General features: G+C 48.8%; 1 protein-coding gene across 1 annotated transcript in view; it reads right to left on the bottom strand.

Moving 5' to 3' along the window:
• The window catches only part of MYOCD (myocardin), a 40,439-nt gene extending 22,924 nt beyond the window's left edge, over positions 1-17,515 (bottom strand). Inside the window, 3 exon segments of the mRNA XM_009280181.2 lie at positions 124-179; positions 5,319-5,384; positions 17,443-17,515. Of these exon segments, the coding sequence (XP_009278456.1) occupies positions 124-179; positions 5,319-5,384; positions 17,443-17,497 (177 nt within the window). The 5' untranslated portion in view covers positions 17,498-17,515.
• Between the last annotated feature and the right edge of the window lie 448 nt (positions 17,516-17,963).

Raw genomic sequence — 17,963 nt, 5'->3', positions numbered from 1 at the left:
TGGCCACAGGGCCTGAATGGAGGATGCCAGAGGAGGGGACAGTGGTGGAAGGTGCTTTCAAACCCCACAACTCATGCAAAGCGAGCCCACGTGTTCCCTCATCGGGATGGCTGCAGGAGTTACCTTGGCTCGCTCCAGACTTTTTCGCTGTTCATGGAATGCGGATGGGCTTTTCAGTGCTGCAACAGGAAAGAAAGAGGAGCAGTCAGCACAGGAGTGGAAGCAAGCAGCCACCAGGATATTCAGCAACAGCATTTTAATGAGTGCTATAAAAATAGCAACACAAACTAGCCGTTCTCTTTATTGCGCTGACTAAAAATAACTCGGGAAAGCTCTGGGAAATCCCATGCTCTCAGCCAGTCCATGGCAAGAGAGCGGGGGGGATGGAGAGCATGGGGAGCACAGGAGGCGCATGGGCAGGGAGGGGGTGCAGGCTTTGAAAAGTAGTGCTCTGTGGGACACATCAGAGAGCAGATGTGGCTTTTCCCTGGAGTGCTTCCTGCAGGTCATGGAAGGCACCACAGCCCAGAAGACAGATCTGGGAAGAGCAACAACGTGAGAGGGGACCTCACCTGCAGGTGAAACCTGCAGGTGACTGAGGCTTGAGGCCAGCAAGAAAACTGAGAAGCCCTGCCTCGCCTCCTGGGGTCATGTGGGCGCAGCCTCCAGCGAGGGTATTTCAAGGCAAGGCCCGGGAGCTGTGGTCCTTTGTCCCTCTTCTATCGCTGACTACCCCTCCATCTCTCACTGGACATTAGTCCTGTCCCCTGCCCAGAAGCATCTGTGTGACAACGGGCCTCCCTGTGCAGGCAGCTGCCCAGACAGGTACCAGGCAGCAGACCATGCCCTCAGCATCTCCTGACACCAAGAAGGATTAATCCAGAGGGGCTCCCGAAAAAAAGCCAATGATCCCTGGCTCTTGGACCAGCGAACACCAGTCCCATGGAGCAGCCTGTATTGGAGTCATGGAGAACCTTGCACATTTCCTTGTTTACTCTGGTTCAGTACAAATAGGAGCAGAATTTGCATGGTGAAGGGGTTAATATTTATCAGATCCTGCAAAAATTCTATTCTGGCTGTGTAAGCAGGCAAAATTAACTGTTCCCATTGGGACAGGGAAGGGGAAGGTGTCCTGACCCACAAAAACAGTCTGCTACAACTCTTTGTTTGGCAACAGGAATTCCCTTTCCATCTTCTGAATGGGCTCCAAAAAGGACAGAAATTATTTTCACACAGGACATGTTATCCTGCGTCAGTCTAGAGGAGGATGAAGAGAAGACTGGGGGCAGCCAGGAAATGTTTGGGAGCCCTCTGAACTGGCTTTTGGTAGGCAACCCCCAGGGCAACCCCCGTAACCTCCAGTGAATCAGAGTAAAACACAGAAGGCACATTCCTGCTCCTAACATTTGGAAAGCAGACATACAGACAAGCTAGCATTACTGTGCCATGCTCCGGTGAGCAGCCATGAGGACTTGTGACAGCTGGTTTAATCAGAAGCAAAATAAAATGGTGCACATGAGGAAATGAAGTTAGCAAGAGAGATGACTTTTACAGCCCTGCTCACTGTGAAGTACTGACATGAGGAGTGTGCTCTGGGCATTGACCAAACGCCGTGCTATTCAAGAGGAAAATGTTGCAGAATTTAGTCATTTACCAAGATTTTTGGAGGAATTATGTGGATGCTGCAGCTTGTATTAGTCTGCAAAACAAATAAAGACATTGCTAGCACTGGTTATTCAGACAACTTGTCAAGGGATGACGTGTCAGCTTGAAACAGCTGAGGGTCTGGAGGCAAGAGGGCAGAGCTGCTGTGCTTGGTGTTGATAATCTTAGGACTATTGCCTCTAAGGTTTGAGTTAGAGGATGAGGTGGTGGCTGCGTACAGCAAGAGGGTCTTTACTTCAAGTGCAGCTATTTCTGCAGCCCATCACAGTAGGGGGAACCTTGCCTTGAGTAGTCCTGGATCCTGCAAGCTGCCTCCCCCTCCTTTTGGGCAGGTGAGCAGGGTCTGGATGGGGTCCAGGGCAGGCATCTGTGCAGGGCTTGAAGAAGGGTTCGTCCCTGCTCAGCCCTAAAGTCTGCCCTTCTGCAAGTGACCCCACAGGGGTGCTCTTGATTTAAAATGCCTTTGCTGGGTCTGTACGAGTTTCACTAGGACAATAAAGTTGCATGTGTTGCATGAACTGGAAACTTCCTACTCAGTGAGCCTGAAGAATGGGGCAGGCTCTGCTCTCACCTGCACTCCTATGCAACAGGAGCGTGACTGTGTCTCAATGAAACTGGATCTCCCCTTGCTTTCAAAGGCTTCTCCATACACAGAGTCACAGGGCTGAAGGGACTCAGAGGCTTCTCTTGCCTACCAGTCTGCACCTGTCTTTATTTGTAGAGCCTTTGTCAGTAGTGTTGATTTTTTTGCCAGCCAGTTGTTCAATTTACAACCTGAAAACATCTGACAATCAGAGTCCAGCTTTGAACCTGAAGTCTTGTGCAATGCTACTGCCTTTTGCACCTGAGCATCCTCCTTTAGGCAGTTTCCTGCCTTCTCCAGTGATGGGACCATCTGAAGGTTTCACATTTCTTAGAGCAACATCCAAGAGAGTGTGAACAGAGCTCAGGTATGCAATGGCATTAATCTTTTCCAATCAAACCAAACACAGACTGGGCTTTGGTAAGGACATCCGTCTCACTGCGCTATGCTCAGGTGACACTGATGCTTCTCCCTGCAGTATTCTCTCGGATACCAAAAACCAGCCGGCTTCTTAGGTCTTACTCCAATGTTTCACGCTTACTGTGCTATAGCTGCACTGCTGAACAGCTTAGCAGGCCCTGTGTATAGTCATCAACTCCCCTTCCTACAAGGGTTCCTATAAGCGCTCAGAGCTTTTATCCAATGCTATTCTGTTACTCTGACTTTTTCTGGTCTCTGTATAAAATGGATCAGTTTTAGAAAAACAAAGTTTCTCTGTCCTGGGATTATATCAGCAGAAAATGTATGCAATGGGTTGAAAACAATCCTTGTGCAAAATCTGATGTGCAATGTGGGATCAAGTGCATGCTCCAAGCCTCGTACCAAACCTGACTCTCACCATGGAGACCAGCAATGCCCGTCTTTTCCCTTTCCAGAAGGGTTATTCTCAACCACTGTGGGTTACAGCCATCTGGATTCATTTCTCACCTTCCTGCAATGCATGTGAACTGAAATCCTGTCCCAGTGCCCACCTGGGGCCCACCTCCTAGAGCCCACCTCATCTGCTGGTCCTCAGGCAACAGGACATTAGGAAATACGGTTAAACAAAGACTTGTTTTTCATAAGGTGTGACTGCACATGCCCAAACCATGGGGAAGCCGGCTGCGGCTCCCATATATTAAATGCTAACATCTGACACTTCCTCCTGAGGTCAAATTCAGCAGTTAATTTCTGTGTGTTTGTTTTTATAATGGTAGAAGTGCCTTTTCTTCTATTACTTTCAGTGAGAGAATTGTGCTCAAGTTTCCCAAAATGGCCTTCTTGGACAGAAACCAGACTGCAAAAAATTCAGCCTAGAAGTTGGGAGTGTAAAGAAGCCATAGGTAACAGGAAAATACCCTCCAGTTGCCATCAAATAACTTGGCCCCGATATGCGGTCTGCAATGAGTAAGGTTTTAAATATTCGGTGCCATTTGTAAAAGCGCAGTCCCGTGCACTGGGCTCTGCAGAGCAGCGCCAGGTACGCAAACCTCTTAGTTGGCACTGCTGCTCCATACGTGTGCAATGGGGTGTCCTGCACCTTGTCTGAGTGTGCTCACTTTTACAGAGTGGACTTAGCAGTTCAGGAGACGTTAGACATATTTCTGGCCACTGACTGTATCGCCAGTGCTTGCAATGCTATCACAAATGTCACAATCTTTTGCTTAAAGCTCCACCTCCTCGAGTCCTGTGATTAAAATGCTTGCCCTTTGGTGGCAGGCAGCATAAAATCTGAATGCTTAAAGAAATAAACAGAAGAAAAATGAAAAGAACCTGCATTTATCAGTCTTAAAACCATGTGGTCTTTTTTACAGTCATGATTTTTGTCATCTTGCTCGAGTTTTCTTAATGCTTGATGTTGGCAATACTGTACTGAGAAGGCGTCTGTTGATGGCTACCTTGACATGGTCCTTTAGGAAGGCAGCTGCATGAAAAGGGCAGAGGGACAGGCAGGGTGAAGCAAGCAGTGCTAGAGCCATACTCTTAGTGAGTTGTTGTTCTGCTGTTTAGACAAGAGCTGCATCATAGTCTTCAAGGTTAGCCAGAAGAGACGGAAGTGACACAGCCTTTGGAAAGTTGTGATCTTAGCAGTGAACCCAAGGGGGCCTTGATAAGACAGAAAGGATAATCCTCTACCTGGGTCCCAGATAATCACAGAGTCATGCACATGGAGGCTGAGGCTAGGTCAGGATGGAGTTATCCATCAAGCAGGGCTGAGTTCCCAACATCATTTCTCCAGTGGTGCTACAGGTTTCATGATACACCTGCAGGTGCAGAAGGCGATCATTTTCGTTCACTTACTTTTTGGGCTCTAGCATCTGGCTTTCTGATGCTGAATGCTTACATGATAATAGTGGCCTGGAGCTTGTCCTTCAGGCTTCAATGCCAAGTTATCAAGGATGAATGTGGTCAGAGAAGGGAAAGCATGGATATCACCAGCCATTCGGCAGTCTGCAGCAGGCAGGCCCAGGTGGGGTTTCATTGGCCTCAAGTGTACACTGACAGTCCTGCCCTGTGGGCTCCTGGCTGGGCACAGGCACAGATCTGGGTATGTCCCACTCATCCAGGGGCTGCCTCTCTGCACTGGGGCCAAGGCAGTTACCCACCACTTCTTTCTTCCACAGCCTCCTGGAATGGGCCCTCTCTACCTCTTCCTCATTCTGTGGGTCTGATCCTGCCACAGAGGTTCCTGACTTTTACAGGAGGACATGAGATTCTCTGCCCTTGCCTACGTGAAGAGCTTTGTGAGTCTTCTGCTTGGAGTTGGATATGCTTGTCCTGCTACAGTGACCTCTGGGACAGGGAGCTACGCAGCTGCATTTTTGGGTGGTGTAAGCTAAGCATCTCTCCTGACTTCAGTTTGAGCAGCGGCATTATAATCTGTGTGGCAAATGCTGGGCACCGTTGTACAGCACCAGGGACCATAATATTTCTACAGGGCAGGAAGCAAAGTACCCCCTAGTAGCAATCTGCTCAGAGCTGAGTGGGTCTGAGCAGGCAGCTGATGCCACACGGTGCCCCAGCAATGCCCAAGATGAACACAGCCCCTCTGAGCCAGGAGCGGGTGAAAAAGGCAGAAAAAGATACTCACGTGGCATGATGCCTTGATCTGCCAGCTGCTCACGGGTCCTTCTCTGCTGAAGCCGTAGCTGTAAAACTGTGAGAGAGAGAGTGTCAGGAAAAGATGCAGGATTTTCCCGAGGTACTAGTACATCTATCAGGGATGATGTGCCGGGGGTCTGTGTGTGGCACAGAGACCTGGCACTGATCCCTGCTGCTGCTGGACCAGCCTTGGTGCAGCAGAGTGCTCCAAGATGAGGAGGACTGCCAGGGAGGAGCTGTGTAGCCTGCACCGACCCAGACCTCACTCTTGCAGACAGATGAGCAGGGCAGGGCTGGTTCTGGTGCAGGCAGTACCCTAGCACCTGGGACAGACTGATCCCTGCTTGGCACCTGTAATAGCAGCCTTAGGTGACCACGGCTTCAGCTCAAAGAGTTGCTCAGAGAGTCCATGTGTGGGCAAAGGGTGCTGGCCGGGAGGGAGGCTGGGTGTGAATGTCCAGCACTACCTCCTGCAGCTGGGTATTGCTACCCTGTATTGTGGGAGGGTGAAGGACCTGTTATAAGTCAAGCAAGTGGAGTAAGGTGGGTTCAGAGTTTTTTGAAAGAAATGATAAATATGATAAATACTTTGCCCATAAAGGTCTTTTGTACTTTATTGTTTATTAGATAGCCCCCGTGGTATCACTGTCTATGGATTCATTGCCACTGGTACCTGCTTCCCAGACACAACTGAAACATGAAAGCAAACTGCGTTCTGCACAGTGGTGCAGTGGTGCTGGCTATGGAGAAACCATGCAGAAGATAATGATTTTGACATTAGGACATGTATTTTGGCCACATCCATATATCCATGTGCACTCTAAGATTTGGGATGTGTGTGTCTAGGTTTTGGTTGCTTTTTAGATTTGTTCAGACATAAGGGCAAGGAACAAAAATGAAGAACACTCAAAATGGCTAAGAGGTATCTGAGAGAAATCAAGCATCCTGATGACATGGGGGGTTACAGAGAAGATAAAGCTAGACTCCCCTCAGGGGTGCACAGCAGTAGAAGAAGAGGCAATGATCACAAGTTGCAGCAAGAGAAATTCTGATTGGTTATTAGGGGAAAAAAGTCACTGTAAGAGTGGTGCAGGCCAAGAACAGGGTCCCTGTGGGGATATCCATCCTGGAGAGATCAGAGCTTGCCTGGAGAACATCCATCCTGGAGAGATCAGAGCTTGCCTGCAGAACGTCCTGAGCAACCTGATATAATTTTGAAGTTGACCCTACTTTGAATGGGAGGTTGGAGTAGAGACTTCCACAGGTCCCTTCTGTCCTAAATTTGTATACAGTTCTGTATTTTGGTGTGTGCACCTGTGACTGTGTGCATGACATCTGGTGTGGAAGCCAGACCAGCTCCCATAATTACTTCAGAAGCCTTTAAACTTCTGCCTAAAGCAGAAATTGGTAAGGTCCTCAGAAGTGGTAGGTGCCATCTCTGTTCTTGGTGACCCAGGAACACCATGAGTGTAAAAGAAATGTTCAATGCGTGCTAAGAGCAGAAAGGATGAAGCTGAGAGTCAGGGCAAAAGCACCTGCCACTGATACCGATATTGCACAAAAACTGCCACCTGCAGGGACACCATGAGACCCTGTAAGCCAGCAGATTATGCCCTCCAGGTTTTTAAGCCTATAGATCCAGCACATATTTCAGTATTAGAATAAGCCACTTCTCCAGGACTCTCAGAGAGCTAATGACTGATGATTACCCTTGGGCTGAGCCCTTGCTACCAGGAGCTTTGACCCAAATGCCACTGGCTCTACTATGCTAGGGCCAAGGCTTGTACCCTTATTTCATGACCTAAGGACCTCTCCTGATACCTCCAAAACTGGGAGGTCCTCCACCACCCCAACACTATGGGTTGAGTAGAGCTTTCCGACTCCATCACCCTCCTGAGGGCCTGGCAGCACATTTCTAGCCCTGCAAGGCTTGGCACTAGATGCAGATACGCTTACTGTACCGAAGGGCATGTAGATAATGTGGCAAGGAGAGATTAGTGCCATCTCTGTATGAACCCACTGCTCCAAGGACCTGCAATCTCCAGTATACCTTCCTTTTGGAAACAATGCACTGACAGATGGGAATGAACCACTGATCAGGGCCACTAAGTGGCTTAGCAGCATGGCCTCAACTACAGAGCATCGATTAGGCGTGTAATGAAGAAGACACTCCCGGACACACCTCTCAATATTTACAGCATGCAAAGACAGACCCCCATACACTGCAGGCTGCCTGTGCAAGGCTACAGACCTCTGTGTGGCCCAGGACTGCGCAGTTTAGATCATCCCATCACTCAGGTAGCCCTGCCTGTACTTTGAGTTAGTAACCTATGTTTTTGCAAATTTGTCTTCAAGATAGACACTAGTGTCACAAGGTAAAACATAAAACTCATTTCCATATTTACCTCCTGGAAACTCAGTGCAGCTTGCCACAAGGACACGTATCTTCCAGCAGTCACAATATAGCTGCATGCATATCTCCTGCCTACCAGCACAGTCCCTTAGCTGCCCTGAGACAGCTGGTGTTGAAAGGTGAAGGGAGGGAAGAACAGCTTTTTTGTCCTCGTGAGCAACCTGCTGAGCTCTGCCAACAGCTCATGTCTACAACGTGACATGGGCTGGACCTGAATAGTAATCCCTTCCCCAAGGCACAAGGCTCCCTGAGATGCCATTGCTTGTGACTTTTCCATGTCCTCTGTGCAAACCATGTCTCGCATTCAAAGCAAATGTTTAGTGAAGGCCTCACGTGGGACAATGATCTCCTGCCAAATTCCAGCACTTCTTAGGACACCACATAGATTCTTGCTGTGAGGGAAAAATGTAGTCTTCAGTACCTGGTAAAGTCTGCATGCATGCTGTTCCCCTTATGCCAGAGTGAAACTGGTGGCTAGAAGTCACTGGCAAACCTTGCTGCCAGGGAAGTTTGTAGCTCTCCATTGCCCCATGGCACCACCCTCAATTGATGCTGGTTCTGCCCATGGACATGGATTTAGACGCCTGCACTGTAGGTATCTACATCTGACCCAGTTATCTGCATTCCCTTCACAGGAGTCACCCTCCTCAAGGGACCTCAAAACCAAATTAGTCTGTCCATGCTTTAGGAATGCTTGTCTTTCCTCCTCAATTATAGAGGCAGTTTAATAGTAACTGGCTCATGGTAGGTATCTTACACTGGGTGAAGTACACCACAGTTTCTCTGTGTAGGGCCTTTTTTGTGACCAGTGACAATATTTGTGAACCATGCAGAGCTTTGCACTTTCCCTGAGGAAGATGTATCTTTATGGAACAGGTGAGCTAAGGGAGGTCCGAGACTGTCCAAGAATGAAGAAGTGTTGTAGTTCACCCAAGAATGGTTCTCTACCCTCCAGGTCCTGGTCCAGTGTCCCAGGCATTAGAGCATCTGCCTTAAACTGAGACAATTTACATAAAACATCCCATCATCAAACGGGAATCAGAGATAGCAAAGACTTCTAGAGTCACATACAACACTCGGCCAAGGACACAGCAGTCTGCCTCATCTAGGTGTAAAAATCCCAAGTGAGGGTGCTCCATCACTTCCCTTCACAGCTCCCACGTGTGCCAAATTATTTGCACCATTTCACTCCAACTTCCGACACAGCGAGGCCAAGTGATACACCACAGCCACATGAGCAAGGGGGATGCTGTCAATCAGATGACCGTGCATTCAAAGCCCACAATCTCTGCTGCTTCTGCTTATTTCACAGCCCTTCTTGGCAGACAAATAATTTAACACCCTCAGGGTGAAGTCAGCTGTCAGCCAGGCCTGTTTAGAGAAAAAGGAGATGTTACAAATCCCCTTGAAACATAGCTTGGAAGGTGATGATGATTTCCAGTGCGGTGGCTATAAGATTCAGCATCTGCCTTGATGCAGGAAGTGCTGGAAACATGTATAGGTTTCACTGCCACAGCTCTCCCTTTGCTGGGATGCAGGAGCAGCACCCAGGAACCCAAATTTCCCAGATCCTACTGCCTTCCAACAAACAGTGCACAATCCAGGGGAATCTGCCCTATTGCAGCTGGTCCATGCTCCAGCTAACAGCCTCTCCTTTGTCTCCTGCGTCAAGCACTGCAGATAGACCATCACAGAGGGGACCTGATATTATTTAATGATAATTTTTGTGCAGGGAGAAAAGGTCTCCAGATTGTTTTTCAAGCTGACAGGCATAAAGGCTGTGACCCAGCAGTGGCACAAGCTATTCTGGGCGTGAGAGCTAAGATCTTCCATGGATGAGTGGCTATGGGCAGGCCGCACAACCTCCCCAGGATGAACAACCAAGCATTGTTCATCTTGGGCAATACTGAGTTTACAAACTTCCTGGTCCATTCTTAAGCCACAGGGCAAGGAGGAAAAGTTTATCCAGCCTTGTCTGTTCAGGGCAAGCTGACAGAAAATGTGAGGACAGGCATGTGCAAATGCTGGTCATTTCCAGGAGCAGCTCAAGCTCGATGGTTGAAGCAGTTATTTCAGCCACTGACTATTCACACCTGGTCTTCCTCATGCAGTAGGATGCATGTCTTGACTCCCAAATGTCATCTCTATGAAATTCCAAATCCTGTTGCAAACCATCTGAAGAAACGTAGCTGTGAACAGTGTCAGACAATAACACTGAATATCACTGAAGGAAGAGGTAAAGCAGCCACTACTTTCTGAGTAGTAGCTTCTGAGTCAGTGCTGCAGCTTGAAGCTCGGTGGATGCCAGCTCAAGGCTTGCACCTTTCCCTTATAACCAACAAAGCTTAAAAACAGGGCTGGAAGAGCCCCTGGAACCATCCAAGCAACCACCATTTAGCTGCTTCTTGAAGGGGACTTGAAATATGTTGAAGCTGTGTCTGACCCCATCTGCATTCCTGTCCTCTTCCTTTGCTACGTGACCGGAGGCCTGAGCTCTGAGTGCTGCCTGTGACTCACTTAGAAGATGCTGTCACCCACCATGTACAGGAATTATTGTTTTCCTGAATATTCTTATTTTTCAAGGAAACTGCTTTGCTAAAACTTCAGAGGAACAGTTATGTTACAAAGAGTGATGGCTGGAGTACTGCTGGTGAGACAATCTTGGTCCCAAACCCCCAGCATCCCCCTTGTCTGTCTGCACCAGCTTGGACAGTAAGAAGTAGCCCCAAGGGAACAGTCATGCACACTGGTCACCCTGTGGTACCAAGCTGTGCTGGCACCATCAGCTGCCATCAGCTGAGAGATAGCCTTGCTTTCAGCAACCCTGCTCCCTCCTATGGCACCTCATGATGAGAAATCCCTCCCTAGATGATGCGAGGCATGCCGGTAGTTTTGCTCGCGTTTTGCTCGTGAACTTTTTCTGTTAGAAATACTCCTCTCTTCTACGCTAGCACCAAGTCCCATTTAGTGATACAGCTTCCAGAAACATCCTCTGCAGCAGGGCTGTGTCATCGGTGACGAGAAGACCTCCTGGCGTAAGTCATAGCTGGCTCTGGTGGCCCAAGCTCTGAGCACTGCCCATGACTTGCAGTCATGAGTCATCCTCCTCCCTAGGAGTTGACCTCAGAGCTTTAGGAAGCTAAAAGGACGGCTTGGGTCTTGCCTGGCCTGGTGATGCACTGGAAAAGACATGTTCAAATCCTCCCTCCACCCCAGGAGCAGGCAGACCTGGCCTTCTGCTTCAATCTGCGGGGGCACTTCGAGTCCAGTGCTCAGCAGACAGTCAGGATGGGACTTTTATCATCTGTATCAGAGCATCCCCCATGCTGGGGCATCGCCAAAGCACTCATAGGACCCTCCTCTCTTTAGGGAATTGGCTTTAACAGCACAGGGGGCTGAGCAGCACTGAGGCACATTACCCAGGGCAGTTGGGAAACTGTTCTTCTTGCAGGGCTCGGGACTAGGGCAGGCAGGCAAAACCATGGCTGACCCGATCTAGTGTTGGCGACAGTCTGCCTTTGAGAAGGAGGCTGGATCAGAGCCCGTCCCTTCCCACCAACACTTATGTAGCAGCCAGAGCAGGTTCCCTGGAAACTCTGAGGCTGCATGAGGCTTTCTCAGCATTCAGCTCAGCCTCACAGCTGAGACAAGCTGCCCAGGTGGAGCTGCAGGTCCATTGCTGCTTCTTGACTTCTGACCCAGCATCTGTCCCTATGACAGCCCCCCTGGGAGTGGGAGTGACTGAGGCAGAGTCCCTACTGCTTCAGCTCTTCCCAGCTCCCTTATGTGGTTTCAGGTGAAATCTCAATAATTTCTGGTTTCCTCCCTGCCTGGGCTGCACCAGAACCTTTGCTTTGGTTGGGAACCACATTCACAATTGCACAATTGCACAATTGCACAATTGCACAATGCAATTGCTGTGCTCTCATCCTTTGCTTTGGTTGGGAACCACATTCACAACCAATGCAATTGCTGTGCTCTCATTTTCCTCTGAAATAAGTCACTGCTGACAACAGAACTGATGGTTGGGCAGTTGCCTGCTGCTCCCAGCACCTTGTGCTGCTCCCTGCACCAGCTCCTGGGCTGCGCAGTGAAAAGGACCAGCAGAAGTACCACATTACACCAGTTTGACCCAAGTGCATGACTGTCATGGGAGTCAGCAGTTTGGCAAACAACTGAAGCTGGCACTGACACTGAAAAAAGCAGCAGCAAGTCACTGTCCCCTCTGTCAACCACCCCAGCAGCTCATTCCTGCCCTCCGTGGCCCAGAGCTGGGGTTTTAGGAGCATGAGTGCAGCTCAGTGGTGCACAGGATGGGGACTGCTCTGCTGGGGCCAGGGGGGAGTTGGAAGCAAATTGGGAATGGAGTGATGGGGAGGAGGGACTCCTGTTTTCAACAGCAGCAGTTTTGTTGCATGTCAAACAGCAGCTGAACAAACGTGACACACATGTTCATCCATGGCCGTGGTGTATCAGAGGAACCTGGTGACTCACCCCTGCTCACACACTGGCTGACAGAAAATGGCCCTGGTTTTGGACACAGCCTCCCTTGAAAGGCAGGACTGCTGCCGGCTTTGAGACTCTCTTTACAGGCGATGTCTGAGGCCTGAGCATGCGAGGGGGAGAGAAGCTGCCCAGTGGGAGATGCTCATGGGATCCTTCGATTGTCCCATTGACAGGGCAGGAGCAGGGCTAGCTCAGTGGCAGGGTGCAGTCGTGTCGCCTGTGGCCTTCTCAGGGCTGTGGCTGTTTCTTGCAACTGCATCAGGAGCAGGAACCTGCTGTGTTCAAAGCAGGATGTCCAAATGGGCAGGGCAGCAGGGAGCAGGCGGTGCTCTCTCCTGACCAAGCAACAGGCTGACATCAAGCTTCTGATGTGGGGGCTGTACTTGAGTGAATGTGGAGTCACCCTGAGCTGGGTGACTGGCCAGCCAACCTCCTGGGTGCCACCACCGGCAGTGTGAAGCACTGGTCCAGCGGAGCATTGTAGGGCTTGCTTTTCTGGAGCTGCTGTTTTGCAAAAACACCTTGGCCAGTCTCTGTCCTGAGCCTCTCCATGGCTCTCGGCCCATCTGCTCTGCCAATAGCCAGGTGCCACGGAGTGATTTCTCTGTAGCATCATGTCTCCAGGCCCATGTTATCCTCTGACAACATGGCCTGTGTGGGACCTGCATGAGCAGAGCTGAAGCTCAGCCGGCCACAGCCCAGCTGAAAATGGCACCACTCAGCCAGGACAGCCATGGAAAGCCCTGGTCAATCCTCTCCTGGCCAGGCACTGCCTCAGAGAGGGGCCCAGCCAAGCCAGCTTTACCTCTGCCTCTGATGCTCAGCACTTGTGGAGTAGGAGTGTTTTACCTTCTCCCAGGCAGATGTGCTATGAATTTGTGTGTTACCTGGGAGGCTGCACCACACTGAAAGTTTCGTCTACATTGGTGAGAACAACATCTCTAAATCCATGTCCGGGCCTGCAGGTGCTTTGAAAAAGACATAGGACCACACCGGGCTAGCAAGGAGCCCAGACCAAATGGGCACAGGTCACCACTAACGAACAACCATCTGTGAAACCCCTCTGGATGGCTGTCCCCATCATAATGTGCAACCCCAACCTCACCATGTTCCTGAGAACATGCTGTCACGGTCCTCCTTGGAGTAATCCCTTCAGCATCCCTGTGAGCAGACCATACATCCTTCTCCTCAAGCACAGAGAGGTATATTTCAATCTGTGCTATAACACATGCCTGACTGACAGAGAAACATATGTCTGTCAGCTAAAACACTAAGGTATAAGATGCTGGAAAAACAAAACCACGAACCGATCGACATCAAGTCAGTGTTTTACAAAAACTTCATGAAACCACAAAACAATGTCATCAGTTACAGAGAGGCCATGGTTCGAACGCACACACTGGTTGTGAACTGTACGAGTTCATGATCTGAAAGGAAACACATGCGCACACTTTCTTTGGACACCGGGAAAATGAAAATAAAGGTTCTGCCAAAATGCCTGGCTTAACACCCTACCAAGACCTACTCTCTTCTGCCTTTATTAACCTGCTGATTTTGGTTCAAATCACTCCACCAGAAGCAGACAGAATAAATTCATCTCCCATCTCAACCAGCTCCATTCAAGCCCTATGCGTATATAAGAAATCCTTTCCTCCATAGAGCCAGGCAAGTCTTCTCTGCAAATTCACACCCATGTGTCACTATTAGGCCTGGATATTACCCCATGCCAGGCCATGCAGAGCTGTATTTAGAGTGTTAAACTTTCGCTTCTCACCAATTATCTGAACTATCACTGATGTTATGCAGATGTTGGCCTTGTAAACTCTCTTTCCATATCGCTGGACAGAAAAGGTCAGAGTTAAGGTTAAGTGTGCATTTGCTAGCTTTGTTTGCTCTGTCCGATGACAATGCTTCTCTGCTGCTGGAGTACAATTGGTTTGTATTCAAAGCAGGAGATCGCCTCACATAAATGATTGTCTCTGAGAAGAGTTAAATATGTTTCTGGAACAGCCCTTAGATGTCCTAGTTGATTTAGTGCAATCCCATTGATAATTGGAGCACATGGGATAGCATGGCAGGCTTGAAGAATCATCATTCCTGTAAAATTTGTCAGGATGACCTCAGATCAGTATATTTATCTTTGGCAAAACAGACAAAATAAACACGCACACAAATCCTCAAGGAAGGGGAGGGGGAACCTGAAGGCCTGCAGCATGCTGGTGATTTGATCTTTCTATCTCCTCTGGAGCGGTTCCTGGTGCCCTGCACTGGGATAGCTACCGTCTGTCCACACTGCACAGCTATGCTGGTCCTTCACTGTGGACCACTGGAAAGAGAAGAGCAGGAGAAAACACTGTGGGAGTCAAGGGAGGGTTGCTGGGCACTGTGTGAAAAAGCTGCTGCCTCCACCAGATCAGCCTTTCCTGGACAAAAATCTTTCTTTTTCTTGCTATTGATGCTGCCAGATGGAAGCAAGAGACTGGAAAGCTGACCCTCGAGACACTCTAGGAGGGACACCTATGTGCCACCATCTCCTGGTTGCCACCCCCTTTGCCCATTTTCTGCCTGCTCTGCGCCACAGAGATTAAAGGGATTCTGCGATGAGGAAACAATAAGCAAGTAATATATCTCTAGCACCCTTTAACACACACATAGCTCTTTCAGCTGCTCAGTGTGTGCAGGCCATGGAGAGACAGCAAAAGTTTACTTATTAAGATTTACCTCAGCCCTCATTAACATTGGCCTGGAATCCTTCAAAAGGGATTCAGACTCGTCATGAGTCATGGAGCACAGCTAATCCTTCCTAAACCTGGGGAACAAGCAAAGCCTCACACCTGCCTGCGCAAGACCATTTCCAAAACAATGGCACATGGTGAAGCACGGCTTCTTGGGGCTTGGCATTTCAGGGTCCGATCCCTCCTGACTTGTCCTTCGCATGCTCTGTGCAAGCTACACAGCTCTCTGTGTAAACTGCTGCTCTCCCGTCGCGTGTTACAGCCCCTGAGCCATGCAGGGGGGTGTGGTGCAGGGTGATGGGTTGTCTGAGATGTTCATCCCTCTTCCAAGTGAATGGAGGACAGTAAATCAGAGCACTGCACCTCCTGCCATCCTTGTGGGGCTTTACAGCTACCAAAGTCTGCACATGGAGCAGGGACACCAGAGGAAACTCTGTCCCATGGAGACTTTGCACATAAAAGAGATTTCACCACTTCAACCATTAAATGTTGGCTTTTCTTCTCTATTCCCCATGTTACTAAAAATCCAACACAAACTGAAAGCAGAATTATTGATTTATTTGTATTCCTCAGCAACCCTCCTTTCTCCCCTGTCTCACAGACTACGATGACCAGGGTTGTGCTGTGGCCATATCCTGCACTACCTGCAGCGGTCCCAGCAGTGGGGAGAGGGAGGCACAGACATGCATTTGGGATTTTGGCAAGCCCGAGTCAGACATAATAAATAGGCAGAGAAATCTTGTCAAATGGGAAACCTATCTTTCACCAGGCAATAGTGAGGGATGGCAGTTGTGGGAATAAGTCGTGAACCAAAGAATATCCCACAAATTGACTGCCATAGAAATGCTGAAAGGCATGAGAATTTATGGATGCAAAGACCCACAAAGTTTACTTTTACTGGAGAATCATTTGAAAAATATGTTTAGAGATCCCATTGTTGGTTCCATAATAAAGCCAGCTTACAAATAAACCAGAAACGAGCCTTAAAAACAATACTGGTTCATTTGAAAAGAATGCAGGGACATGTAACACAGCCCATCCTCCTCTCGTCAGAAAGGTGGCAGTGTTGCTTTGTAGTTGCTGGAGGAATTGTTACAGACAGATTTTTTTCAAATGAACAGCAATGTACCATAATATACCAACAAAATCTAAGGAATGACTTAATCTAATGAAATGTAAGATCAGAGCGATATGGAAACCACACCAAAGCCCTGGACCCAAGTTTTGTATAATTCAGCCAGACTAGGACACTTGTGTTTGCACACACACTCTTGGGTTTTCAACCAACTGCCAACTTTGTATTTGCTGAGAAAACAAAGTTTAAGTTGACCACCCAGCTATCTAAGAGATCCTGATAACACCACTCATGTCTACCATCAGTATCATAAATCTCTAATTTCATTATCTACAATGCATGAGGAGGCAAAAACACACACGGCGTGGGTGACATGCCAGACCGGGTGCATGTTCCAACGTGACTACCCCGTCCAGTTTTACAGCGTCCCATACGGCACATGCAGCTGGTTTGTCTGAACATCTTCACAGATAATATTCCCGGGGAGAACTTCACCTCTGGGAAGGTCAGGGAAAGCTCCTCGAGAACATTTTTTGACATGACCATTAATATTACAGTATGTTCATTAAAAAAATTACAAGTAAAAATACCCACTCACAAACATGGCATACTTACTATAAATAAAGCCAGTGAATACAGGCATGAATATCCAGCAGAGGGTCTGATTTAGAAGTGACCGTCCCATAGTTCACCTTCACTCACCTTCACTGACGCTGAACGTCCGCTGAGAAGCCCCTTACCGGTGCTTCCCCTAACTTACGAGACGGAGGCATGTTTTACTTGCAAACCCTCCGAGAGTGGCAATCAATTGTGTGGCTCTGGTTTTATTTCTCTGATGATGTCACTTTAAATACTTTTCGTGTTCCATTTGTTATTTTTACTTCTAAAAATGACGCATTTCTTCAAATTCATTTTTCTCCAATTAGTCACAAGTTAATGGAACAAAGTCAGCTGCCTGCATGTCAGAGAGAGTGTCAGGCCCGTCTTTACTGAGATTATCACAGACAGACCTGCAAGAGCACCTGGAATATACAGACGACATTAGGTACCTTGTTTCTCCCAGATGCCCTTTTGGCTTCCTGCCCAAATCCTTTGCAGCAGGGCCAGGGCCGGAGACCCGGGAACTGCAGTTTTACCAAAATAAACCACAGACATAAATTGAAGACAATGAAAAACCAGGAAAAAAAAAAAAAAGCAACAGAGAGGAAGGAAGATGCGTTTCTCCACTTGCGGAACAACCTCTGTAAGAGCAAAGCCGTGACAGCTCTGCGACCCCCTGAACACTTTGCTCGCATGCTGCTTCCAAACATTTAATGCAAAACAGTCTGTGGCTACGGCTTGCCGGAGAGAGAAGTTTTAAGAGAAATCTCAAGGTTTCCCCTACCTGATCTGAACTTGCTCCGAATCAGCAAGGAGTGCTCAGACCCCAGGAGTGTCATGGTGACTCGGGGACCAGATCCAGACGCCCCTCACTTAAACCATTAACTTCCTCCACAGAGAAAAGCCGACCAGACCACGGCTAGTGCTCAGGATTCATCCAGCTCTCCTGGACTCTCTGGGTGCTTTTACAGCCGGCTGGCAAGAAGCAGCAAGTGGCTTTGAAAGATTTGGTCCCATCCAGCACTGACCCTCCACAGACATCAACTGCTCCCCCTATGCTGTGTTGAACTAATTAATGTGGAGCTAGCGGGAGCCTCCTCCCGCCCGGAGTTTACTACCAGCAGCTGGGTGTCCTGGCTGATGTCATCGTCTAGCGGGGAGCAGCGACTATCGGAAAGGGTCTTAGCAAAGACAGAAGTTTGATATCTGATACTAATTACTACCGGCCGGTACGCAGCCAATCAGGGCGCTCCCCGTCTTGGCCGACTTTGGGAGCCGCTCGGAAATATCAACAGAGCGAGGGCT

The sequence above is a fragment of the Aptenodytes forsteri genome, unplaced genomic scaffold, assembly GCF_000699145.1.
Source record: "Aptenodytes forsteri isolate BGI_AS27 unplaced genomic scaffold, ASM69914v1 Scaffold707, whole genome shotgun sequence".
NCBI classification, from domain to species: domain Eukaryota; kingdom Metazoa; phylum Chordata; class Aves; order Sphenisciformes; family Spheniscidae; genus Aptenodytes; species Aptenodytes forsteri.
Note: the sequence above shows the minus strand (reverse complement) of the source record. Positions and strands in the feature narration are given on the sequence as shown.